The 12675-nt window shown below is 47.9% G+C and overlaps 1 protein-coding gene across 5 annotated transcripts in view; it reads right to left on the bottom strand.

Annotated features, from left to right (window-relative positions):
• HSF1 (heat shock transcription factor 1) overlaps positions 1–12675 on the bottom strand; it is a 71958-nt gene that overhangs the window by 6926 nt on the left and 52357 nt on the right. For 4 of the 5 annotated variants that reach the window (XM_067290064.1, XM_067290062.1, XM_067290063.1 and 1 more), the window contains exons 8-10: positions 9517–9653; positions 7489–7722; positions 3764–3850 (exon numbers count right to left, since the gene is read on the bottom strand). In XM_067290064.1, the coding sequence (XP_067146165.1) occupies positions 3764–3850; positions 7489–7722; positions 9517–9653 (458 nt within the window). The remainder of the gene's footprint in view (positions 1–3763; positions 3851–7488; positions 7723–9516; positions 9654–12675) is intronic. The other variant, XM_067290066.1, reaches the window with a different exon arrangement.

The following is a 12675-nucleotide window of genomic DNA, read 5'->3' as shown; positions in this document are numbered from 1 at the left end:
CTGCAGAACAGCATTTCTGCGATTATCCCTTTGGGGAGCGTACCATCCCAGAGCCCCTACACTGCTGCGAACACCTGATTGCAAAGATACGTATTCTAACGTAATACCGGCAGCTCCAGCATCCCTCGCCCACTTAGTCACCTACAGGCCCGGTGCATCCTGCATGAATAACTGCGGCTGGCCACATCAGAACTTCGTGGCAAAGTCTCTTTTACATTCTCCTACCCTAGAACACCACCATGAAGATCACAAAATCAAGACTATTTTGCTATTGCTGCTAAACACTGCAAGAGGCTACAAGGTCACATCACGGCTACGAGAGCCTAGCAGCAGAAACAAGTATGTTGCCAGAACAACAAATATACTCATTCTGGGAATACTGTGCTTGAGGCCACAGGAAAGCTGGCTGCAGACAAAGCCCATGAACACATTCCTGCCTTACGTCTCCAGTGCACGCAAGTGGGAGCTGCAGAGATTTGTAGTTCTTTTTCAGAAGTAAGATATACAAACACTCTGCAAATAAATTACTCATCCAAGTTTGTGATTTTAAATGACTTCTGAAGTCCTTATTGCACAGCACCTGAAACGCTCTGACAGATTTAGGATATTTTCAGCAATCCTGCAATTAGAAACTTCCAGCATTGTGGAATGGATAAGTTCCAGCCAAGATAGCATTAGAAACCACAAAGCGTTACCTGTGACAAGCTTCTCTGTTCATTCTTGAGAGGATGGAGTACAGGAAAGCATATGATCCAGATCATGCAACAAGAGAATTTGGGATTAGACTACTAACAAACTCCAGATCTTCAAAGCAAGTCTCCTTGCTTCTTTGCAGAAGGAAAGATGGGGACTGAACCGTCATTTTCAGTGTTGAACAGGCACTTGGCAATTGCTGTCCAGTTTCCAACACTGCTCACAGGTAAATCTGTGGTCATGGATTCAGATCATAGGTCAGGCTCCGGTTGTGCTGAGCTACATTCTGCATCAAGCTAGGTTTACCATCAAATGCTCAGAGCAGGGAAGAAAGAGGGAGTATGATTCCCTGGAACAACATATTTTTGCTTAACTTCCCTGCGTGTTGAAGTAAGAGGAACCAATGTCTCCAGGAAAGATCAGAGAGAGGTTACTGCATAAGACACTAAGATGCAGTGAGTCCTGAGGACTCTGTAAGATTTGTGTTTGTGTCCTTCAAGGTCAACAACTCCAAGGAGTGGCCTGAGCCAAACATGCTGAGGATAAAGGCAAGGAGCAGAATGCAAGAGGACCATCTTCACTGGTAAAATGGATCAACACTTTCTCTTCAAAGATACTGAATATTGATATTCCAGCAAAAGGATTTTCTGACTCCTGCAGCCCACAGAAGAGCAGAGCAAACTTTCTGGAAATAAAGAAGCCAGAAGTAGCACACTAGATACAGCATCTGCCATCCCCATAGAACTGAACTGCATTAACTAGGGGAAGAGACAGAGAGCTCTGACATGAGGGCCCCACCAAATCGCTGTAGGAGATCATGTAACTAGTATTAGGCCCTACAAAGCAACTGCTGCATTCCTGGGCAATGTGACAGATTCAGGATTGAATGCACTAACTGACCCCAGGTATGTGGATGTGCAGAGAAAGGAGGACTGGATACATTACGGAGGTAAAGAATAACCCTATCCTAAACGCAGCCCTCAGATGTTTCTCAAATGCAAGTTCTGGCTCTGCTTCCCTGTCACACTCTCCATCCACATGCTCAGTATAAAACAGTGCATCTTCACCGTAAACTCTCAGCGTCTCATTCCGCTTTCTGGCTGCCAGCTACCTCATAAGAATAACAAATCTACGCTATGCGCCGCACCTCGCTTGAGCGCCGCTTCCTCGGCTCCCACAGGCAGCCTCAAAGACCACGTGCTATTGCGAGACCCTTGCTGTCTGAGTTTCCATCTGATGAAGTGATGAGAGTTAGTTTGCGTGGTGTGGTCTCTCTTTGTGTGGGCTGTTTTACAATCTGAGAAGCAGCTATGTAAAAATAGCACCTTCTTACTCAACAGATCTGCTCTCTGTGGGTCTGCCTCAGGCTTCAATATACTTTCTTTTTCAGCAGAAAGATGTGTTTAATACTGATGCCATGGTGGCTCTGGATGCTGTGGGCGAGCAAGCCAGAGTATGCTGTGCCAACCACACTGCCAGGGAAGCCTTGACCACAGAATCTTTATTACGACTGATGGAGGCAGCGGAAAGCACGCGACATGTCTCTTCCTCCACTGGGAACGAGCAGAGCTGGCAGTGAGGAACAGCAGCTTTTTACTGGTGAAAAGGCACATTTTGATATGGATGTCACTGAGAGAGAACTCCATCCGCCAGACCGTTATGAGGCCTCCAGAACTGTTCCCTGCTATAACTGCAGTTGTGTTCCACTCGGCTGGCAGCTGCACACGAGCCCAGTCAATGCTCAGCACCACTGCTCACCCTGGCATGATCCATGGCCATGGTGAGAACACCTTTCCCAGCTAGGGCCTGGAGTTCTTGTGGAGCTGCTGAGCGTGGTTCTTACATCTCCATCAAACACAGCCAGTGCATTAGCAGGGAGCAGCTTCCAGGGTCCCCAACCCGGCTCCCCTCCCTAGCAGAGCTGCCGCTCCCTTCTGAACCTTAACAACTATAGGAGGGTGCTGGCTATTTCCTAGGAACAGCTGACCGGATACTAGACATTTCTAGGCAATAAACTACCTCCAGTCTTCTGACTCTGAAGCACTGGGAAGATGTACAGAACTGTTTTTGTTCCCTGTATCACTTTCCTTTCCAAATGTTCCATTGTCTGAAAGCAAGAAGAAAGAGCAGATTGGCGTGATTATCACGTTTATATAGAATAAAGGCAGTGCTCTGGACCCTGCAGCCTCTTCAGGAAAAGATCATCCTTCTGTTATGTGTTTGTATCCAGGAAAGGGGCTCGGTGTGTAGGACAGCGGCCCCAGGTTCCACCAGCATGCGAACAATAACCAGAGTAGGAAGTAACGATTCCTACAAGGACTCCCTCCGACATACCCCCTTGTGGGGGCATGAGACATTAATTTAGAAGTGCATTTTAGCTCAAGACAGCACATTTTGTTATGCATTATTCTGTACATTAGCAAAAACTATATAAGGGCAATACCTCACAGAGTTCTTCCTAGGCTTCCACTATTAGCCACTGTGGGAGAGAGGATACTGGCCTAAACAGATCTTTGTCTTCATCTGGGATTTTTTTTCTTATGGAAAAGCTTTATTACTATAGCAGCTTGGTGCACAGTCAGGTTTGCAGTGGGAAGTTTCATTGTTCTGTCATCATCATAAGAAACAGGGAATACATCAGAAAAGTCATTTAAGCCCTGAGCTCCCATCACATTTCAAAGAAACATTTTATTACTTAGGTGTGTGAATTCCATGCTGGCAAGACCAGCAGCTCTCAGGGCTGAAGTTTCCATTCACCAAGAACAGGTACAGCATGGACAACAGCAGAGCAGACCTCCCTCCATTCCCTGCCAAGACCACCTAAAAGGATAAGAAGCCTCTGCTGGCCGTTCAATACTTTTACTTGCTGTGTTGAGTTGGCCAAGAACTCTGCCACTCAGTGCCAATTTTCAGAGCGAGTTTTTTTCTTGCCGATATGCTACCTATAACGTCACAACTGCTGGGAAAGCTGACTTCGAGGCAAGGGCAGCTCCCTGTTTAGTGCAGTATTCCCCTGCTCTCTTGCCCAGAATTACAATGCTTGGGGACAGCAGGCTATGGAAATGCTAACCCTTGCTGTGATCTGCAATGAAGTGAGGAAGAGGAAGAACTGGGGCAAAGACGAGTGACCTCTGACATCTGCGATGTGCGAGTCAAACTGAAAAATACAAACAGAAGAGGATACTAGATTCAAAAGACTCACAGTCAGGCACTTTCAGGAATGAAATGTTTGTTACGTTCAAAGGCGAGAACAATTAATCAACCATGCTCCTGCACTTCAAGCAGCGTGTTATGCGCTGCACTGCAGTTGTGTTGCTGCAGCGCTTCTAAAGCGGGCAAGCAGTTTCAGGCTGGCAGAATTATTATTAATGATAAAAACAAACAAACAGAAACAAACAGTCCTGCAAAAGCAAGTGAAGACAGCCCAGCTCCTTTACAGCATAGCCAAGCACAGTTAGAAGTTTCTCAGTAAGACAAACTATTTCTGATGCGGGTTCACTAATGTTAACTGCTGTAGCACGGCACTAACGTGTGGATCACAGTCACTGTCACCTCTAACACGGAGCCAAAGCTCTGGGAAAACACAGGCCCTGGCACACAACGCTCTGTTCAGAAAGACAGTGACCTGTGACTCCATGGGATACATGTCATATTAGCAAAGTAGGTGACAACGTTTTTCAGTATGTAGTGGCCTTTGGCTCTTGAAAAGCGGCTAATATAGGCCGGTGGATCCACAGGTGGATAATGTTTGGGCAACACTGTCAAGCTTTTCCATGCAAGCATGTCCTTCTATAGCCTGAATCTCCTTACTATCACCTTGTGCTAAAATGCTGCTGGTCACATGTAGGTGATTCTCAGTTCAAACGAAACTCCCCCGGATCCCTTGAATAGCATCACAGAGAGGCACTGCATGCCATGACCTGCAGCCAAACGGGCTGCTCTTCTCTAATAAATTTGGGAACAACTGAAACGTGCTTCATGTGATGAAAAATAGGCATCACTGAGACTTCTGGGTAAGGCTGTCAGTGCCTGGATCAAGTGAGCAGCGTTTGGGCTCCCTGTCATACTTAGGTCACCTACCATCAGTACACATTCCCCTTATCCCATGCATCTCCATAGAGTGAGCAAACTTGTTGGAATTGAGCAGAAGCCTCAGGGACAGGGTGCTGCACACCCTCGGTATAGCGCGGGCGGTGCACTAGGGCACGCAGCTTGTTGGCCCCAAAGTCCGAGGAGCGAGCACTGAGTGGCGAGCCCTGACCACAGCGTGGGGCACGTGGAGAGACAGCGTCCCTTGGCACTGGATGCTGAGAAGACTCTGACGGAGGGTCTGATGTACTCCCGGGGACTCGATAAACAGTGTGCTGCCCATTTAAAACAGTGCGTTGCCAACATTTCCATTAGCAAGTCATCCTTTCTGCCTGCTCAGGATATCTCAGTGTAGTTCATGCTTGGTCATACCACTTCCCACCGGGCACCTATGACTGCCAGTAGGCTTCTGCTGCTGCTCTGCACAAGCAGACGCGTGGTAGTTTCAGCAGTACAGGAAAAGCAGCCAAGGCCTTGGCATGCCGGGAATGCTGACCCCCTTCTCCGAGTTTGTATTGCTCTGACTTAACAGGACACATAGCGTTCAGTAACTCCAGTGAGCAAAAACACATGCAGAGGTGCTGAGGCACAAAGCTAGTACCATCCAAACCCAGGTAAGAGTGGAGGCCTGGCTTTGTTCTTATTATTTACACTTTGCTTTTGAATTCCCTGGGGCAGGGACGGATTTTCTGTTAAACGGTTACGCTCCGTCTAGCACCGCAGGCTGTTGGCCGACGGGGACTACCACGGTATGCTACCACTTTTCTTTCACAAATTCACGTGGCAAACGTGCTAGGAGCTGGGAGGTGATACAGTACTACTACATGGCTGGGAATCTTTACTGGCCAGACTCCTCCTTTCTGTAACGCCCTCTAAAGAAGCAGCGTTGCTTGCAAAATGCTGGAGCAAGAGCACCAAAGGAAGAGGAAGTCCCTTCTCTCATACAGCTCTAAGAAGCTCTCTAGGACGAACCGGGGAGCTCGCTCTCCACAGGGGCAGGGGCAATCGTTTTCTGTGCCCTTTGCCTGCTGCTGCACCGTCTGCAAGACAGACCTTAACAATTCAGAAACACCCTCTGCAGCACTCTTTTCATTTTTATTACTTTTTAAATGGCCAGTTTCAGCTTCTGATGAGCTGCACTATAAGATTTGTCTCTTTTTAAAGACAGCTGGTATTGGCGGAATGGATTGCAGTGCCCTGGACAGGTCTATAAATAGGTGAAGCTATAGACAAAGTTCTCCTACAAGGCCGAGAGGGAGGAACGAGCAGCCATTTCCTGACTCGGCGTGAGACAGGTATAAATGCAGCTAACGTTGTTCCGCTGCCCTGCCAACAGGCTGTAGTCCTTGCTGCGGCAAGGCCACCTTCAGCTGTCTCTTTGCTCACTGTACAGGGTTAACGGAAGAGGGATTCTTCCACAGGTTTTGCCCTTGCTTCGTGTAGAGCTACAATCCACCGCAGCTCGGAAGGTGATGGCTAACACGGAATTCATTAGGAGAGAAGCAAAGATGTCACGACATCATCACCTTGAGTGCATGAGTCCATAGGAGCCTTTTGCCTAAAAGAGCTCTCTCCTGCCTTCTGGGACACTGAAGCTAATTGTGTCTTCCCTAAATTGCTTTCATATTTCGGGGACAGAAAATCTGTCCAGGTATTCAGAGGGAAGATGTTAACTCTGATACTCTCTTTTCCCCAGAACACAGGGAGAATGGGATGTGGCTGAGATCTCAGCATGGCTGAGGGAGAAGTTCTCGGCATATTGATATGTACAAACAACTTTCTAGCTTTTCAACACTTGCAGTTACAGATGTGAGCACTGTGTGGTGATCAAAGACATAAGACCACACATTTGCTCCCTAAAAAGCAGTCACCCATCAACTTTCAGCCTGCCACCCACTGAGTCCCCCCTCAGTTTGATGCAAGCTGTGTCTTAATGAGTAAAGAGGTCGAGTGGGAGAATGTATTTACCATGACTAGGCCTAGGGAGTGGGGGCAAACAATAGTTTAATGCAAAACTTCCTCCCTTATTTACTTGGAAGGCAGCTGGGACAGGCAAAAGCAGAGGACAGCGTAGGGGCAATGTCATAGCGCAAGTCGTCAGAGCAGTCTCAGGGAGAAATGCTGCCCACAGCAGTTCTAAGTCTAATGTAGAGGAAAACCCACTGGGACTAAAGTTCCTAGCAAGCAATATCGGAAGCTGCTTGCACTGTATGTCTGTCAGCTGCCTTTGGACTGCAAAGACAAAGCAGAAGCTTTTATGCTGTGAGGAGGTGCTGGGTTGATCCTGTGCTGGGCCCAAGATGAAATACAGCTAATTTTACAGTGACTCATTTCTATACCGGAGGAGCAGACAGCTTGAACAAGCTCTTGTTTAGCACAGTTCTTATTTTGGCATCCCAGTTCATGTGTCCTCTGGCAGCAGAGGTTTGGGTCCCCTACACATGGGTTAAATTCTCTGCACGTGGTCAGGTGATGAGGTGCGCTCATTGCTTCTAGCAGAAGAGGAATAGGAGAGCAAAACATCAACCCTGGCACTTGCACAGAGGGCCGTGGTCACAGCCACAGGCGAGTTCCTCGGACAAATGACCCCATTTGCTTCCAAAGTTGGCTGGAAGCCAGGTTACTTGCATCTTTAAAGCTTAACAGTACAGAGCGGTGGGATGGCTGGCAAGACCTCCGCTCAGCCAATCTTAGCGCGGAACTTACTTGTCGAGGCAGGCAACGCTGAGGCACTTTTCCTGGGGCTGAGGCTGTGTGGTGCTGTCGCCGGTGGCAGCGGTCGTAGTGCTGGGTTCATTCTCCTGCAGGATGGAGTCAATGAACGTGGAGGGAGACAGAGGAGTTTCAACAGCAGGAGGGTTCCCAGGGCTGGCCTCCTCTATCTGGGGGCTGCGGGAAGGACTGGGGGGTTCTTCTTTGATACGGACCACAGGACTGCTCCTTAGAGAAACAGGAAAAGAACGGGTAAAAATCTTGCACTAACATTCTTGATTTCTAAGATCTGCTTCCTCTCAGCAGGACAAAGATCCTCACGCCTGCTCTCGCCTTTCTCACATACAAAGCCTCCAAACAGAGCCAGCTACAAAGACGAGGTTGAAAGAGTACGTAAATATTTCTTCTCTGATTCTGATCCTAATCAGCTCCCCTAGCATGAATGCCTTGTGCTGTTACCACAATCTCAGCAAATTCCCTCCGGCTAAGGGTCTGGGAGGTGCTCAGCTCAGGGCCTGCCAGGCAGTCAGTTTTGTACTGGTTAAGTTACTGCGAGGAGGGTGATTTTTTTTTTTTTTTTTTTTTTTTTTTTTAACACCAGTACAGTTAAATCAGTACAGCTTTTGATGTGGACAGTCTTAACTAGTACAAAGCAGCTCAGCGTATACCCTTCCTTTAAGTCACCACTGAGACATGTATGACATAATTATCACCCTACCAGAGGCTGCAGTATTTTAACTACTCCACCAAGGTAAGTGGAATGACTCCTTTGTGCAGACAAAGCCTATGATTAACCCTTCGCACAAGCACCCAGGCACTTTGAGGTGCACCTTTTTTATGAGAAGGGAAGATGGTTCCTTTGGGCAGCCCTGATTTTGCAGATGGAAATCCCTTGCCACTCAAACTCACTGATTTGGGGGTGTATGAGGCTCAATTAGTTCTGCTGGAAAGGACAGCAAATACAAAAGAACAGAGAGAAGGCCCATTAAGCAAACATATGGTCTATATTTAAGAGTGAGTGCTCCTGGCGGAGGGTACTGAAGGCAATAAATGGCATTTGTGGGTGATTCAGCACCTCAGGGGAAGTGCCAATGCCAGGAATAACCTATTAAAGGGGAAGAAAAAAGGAGTCAGCAGACCACAAGTTGCTAAAGAAAGATGGGCATTTCTTGCCCGCGGAGGCTCAGAAAGTTCAAGAGCCTCTGACGTTTGGCTGGAACGGGGCGGCAGGGAACAGAGGCACGGCAGCCGCAGGAACGGTGCAGCGAGAGGCCTTTACTGACAGAGCAGGCTGGTGGCAGAGGCGCTCGAGGCCGAGCGCTACCGGCGGTGCCTGAAAAAAGCTCTCACCTCTGCAAAGGCCTGTACATCTGAAACAGCCGAAAAACACTGCTGTTGGGTGCTGGCTGAACTGTCTTTGCTTCAGATTCTCAGCCTCTTCCCCCCCTTGCTGTTTGGGGATAGAGCTGTCGGTGTGATCCTCAGAGAAGCAGTCACTTGGGAATACAGCTGCTTTCTATACCTCCTCCTCTGCGCAGCAAGCTTATACGGGCAGGGCAAAACTAAGCCTGTTCCCAGGATCTCGACAACGTCACGCAGCTGAGCAGGCAGGCCAGGGAGGATGGCTTCCTTGCGGGAACAGCACGGTGACCCCTCCAGGACAGGGCCACCTTAGGCAGAGGAGTGGATTTGGTTTGTAAGGCTAACCAACCACAGGGTTAAAGTTAATCAAAACCAAAAAAACCCAAATCTGCTGGGCAGGCAGTGTCCTGAAGGAGATGATGCTGAGGGATGGGTCCAACTTCCTGCAAAGTCCTGGCGAGGGAAGCAGGATTAGGTCGTAAGAGCGTAAGCATCCCCTGTCCCAAGGGCTGCAAGGTTTTCCAGCTGCCACCACCGAGGAGAATACCGATTTGTAATAAAAGAGGCACAACGCTACACTAATGTCTGACTATCTAGCTCACTGGGAAATACGTTCTCCCGATGAAGATGACTCCAGACTTTATGAGAGCAACAGCATACCTTTCATCGAGACTGCCGCTGGGAGACGCCGAAGGGCTGGACTGGGCTAGCTCTGTCACGTCAGAGATAATCGGACCAGAGTTGGCTGAAGAATCCGGGGAATACAGATTGGAGCCACTATATGCTGGGGAAGAAGCCTGCAATGACAATCACAGCATTTGTGATGCAGAGCACCAGGCACACGCCATACACGGTCCCGTGGATGGGCTAGGGAGGGGGAGGAGATGCATCAAAACACTGCAAAATCCTGACCCCCCAGAGCAATGTGGGACTCAGCACGGTAGCTAATAACACACTATTGCCAACCCCAAGCACTATTAAAAAAATAAATCACACTTCTGTCCTGTAAACTTGATTTTCTTGGAAATAATAGAATTTAAAAAGTTAAAATATTGGATTCTTCTTCTGGATCATCCAACCTTTAGACTTTTAAAAGCCCAGATTTTCAGCTTTTCCCCTTCCACTAAATGACTTCATTCTTTATTCTTAAATGAAAGATGACATTCGTATGGCTAAGACCTAAAGGGTAAGAAATGTAAGATTCCCACACTGATAATAACACCACGAAATGGTTGCATTTTGATACCAATCTCGCTAAGCAGCAAACTAATTGAGAAGTTTGAGTGAACCCAAATCTCATCTCCTCCTTGTGTATCAGCATTTTTCAGGCCAGAACACAAAGGAAACTCCAGATTAGAATTAAGGATCAGACCGTAGTCACCTGATGCACAGAAGGGTGTTTGAAAACCAGCAGGGACATGGAGAATGCAGGGTAAGGGATTCTGCTCAAATTCCCCTGCTGCCCCTCAGCTAATCCTCTCTGAGCTAAGTCCATGATCTCACTAACTCTCCTCCTTCAGAGCTATCTCCTGTCACTTCAGAGAGCAAATGAGGGTTCATACTGAGCGATAGCCGGAGAAAACCCTGGTCCTTACTTACCTTCAGATAAATACGCTTGTCTGTAATGCATGCTGGCACCAGCACTACGTTCACCTCTTCACGGTTTAGCACAATGAGACCACAGTGCAGAGAGGGCCCTTCAACTCCCTCATAATTAAAAAATACCATGTAACAACCAAAACCCATTCTGTTTTGCTGCATGCCAGGTGCCATGCGGTATTCAGGGAGATGCAGAGATCGAGTCCCAGTGAGCGGCACAGGAATGATCTCAGTTATGTCAAGGTCAGGACTGCCCGTGCCTCACCTCCTCTAAGCTCTTATGCCATGCTAACTGTCTTGATGTGAAAAGACAATTTTTTTCCACAGTCAAAGCAGAGACCATGGCAGTATCAGAATCCAGTGTAATTTGTTGGCAGGTCACTCTGAAAAATTGCCCAACTATCATTTCTCGGTTCTCTTTGGAGCTGAAAGACATAAACACTTAAGTTTGAGAAGAGATGACCACCTGTGCTTCTCATAATTAGGACAATCCTGTAATACCTGGAAAAGTTCCCAGTGGTTCTGCATAAGTATTTGCTGCATGCAAGAATAAAGGCACTTTTTAAAAAGAGATCACAGGATTAGAAGGGAGCTGGAATGGGAACACAGAGCTTCCACAGAGGGTGGTCTGACTGCAGGAGAGTTCTTTAATGGGGCTTAGTTTTTTTGGTTCTGTGCTAAAAAATCCATCAGGATCACCTTGGCACATCAGGGCAGTTTGATGTCAGGAGCTAGTGGCTTAAACCCACTGTCCCTAACAGAAGTCCCCTGCACAGCACAGGCAGGAACTGTTACTTGGAATTGGGGACAGCCTTTATTTTGCTACAAACAGCAGAAATGAAAGCTTGGCTATATCCCTAGCTGTAAAGCCTTGCTCCTGGAGCACAGCATTGCCAGGATAGGATCAGTACAAAGAAGAACCTGGATTCACATGACAGCTTTGGCGAAGAAATACCAGCTGGCTTCCCCATGCGAGGTAAGCAGGAGTGCCACAGACCAAGACAGAGGTCCTGAATTTAACTGGTGCAGTCTCCCAGGACACACGCTGATAGGAACCAAATCAAAGCAGAGTATCTAAAATGAAAGCATCTGTGTCAAGACATGCAATTTAATGGATTAGCATAGGCCAGAGGTGATCAAAAGCAAATAGTGACCAAACGTGTCACAGCTCTCCTGTCAGTAATAAATGCAGAACCAACTAACTCTCTTAGGGAGCGTACGTGGATGCGGCTTTTCAGCTGTTAGGGGACAGGATGAGTCTTCCAATTCTCACAGCAATGTGGAACCCACCATGTGGGACCTGCACCGTGGTATGAAGGGCAGTTTTCTGCATCCAAAACATGACGCAGTATCATGACAGCAGGGTTCACAGACAGACACATTGCAGCTGTCAGACCAACAGAGAAAGTTCGGTATAAGGGACCTTATTCCACCACTCCGGCTGACGAGACCAAGCAGAGACAACACGCACAGGCCCGGGAGTGATAAGCCTGTAGCTCATCCAAAAGAATTCAGGGCCAGCATTAATGGGTTTGGAAGAGACTCCTTGTGTTCTTTGGCCACTGAACAGTCATGGGAAGCAGCACATCAAAAGGCGCATAAGGAGGATGGGGGAGGAAAGACAGAAACTCAAGATTCCTGGGATCCAGCAGCAATTTGAAGGACAGCCCAGAGCACACATTTACAGAGACTCTTCCTGTACTGCCATGTCACCAGGACCCACAAGGCGACCTCCCACAGGCACGCAGGTGGGGTGCACCCTGGAGATGGGTAGTTGTCTAGCTGCATGGGATTCAACTACAGCAACGAGGCCAAGGTTGAAACAACATCGACATCCAATTGTGAACTCGTTTCTTCTGGACCGTACATTGATGACACCTTGCAGGAGATGCCTTCACCTCACAGGTTACTGCCTGCTCTCTCACCTAAAGGCTTTAATACCACACAACTTTACCTAAATTGGGGATTATTTTGTGCACAGTTACCAGTTGGCTTTGCTTCACTCCTCCCACCTCGCTCCCTGACTCACAATTCAGTTCTGACCACATAAGCCTTCCGCTACTTCAGGCCCATGCCTTGACCAGGCTCTGACCCCAAGTGCCTTCACTGTCCAAAAGCTTTGCTGTTCAAAAGCGTAGTTCTTTGGAGGGAATAATGCTAATCATACATTGCCACATGTTAATTAGGCAATGTGAGCAAATGTTTAGCGGGGATTAATAT

This window comes from Apteryx mantelli, chromosome 2, assembly GCF_036417845.1.
Source record: "Apteryx mantelli isolate bAptMan1 chromosome 2, bAptMan1.hap1, whole genome shotgun sequence".
NCBI lineage: Eukaryota > Metazoa > Chordata > Aves > Apterygiformes > Apterygidae > Apteryx > Apteryx mantelli.
This window is presented reverse-complemented; position numbering and strand designations above follow the sequence as displayed.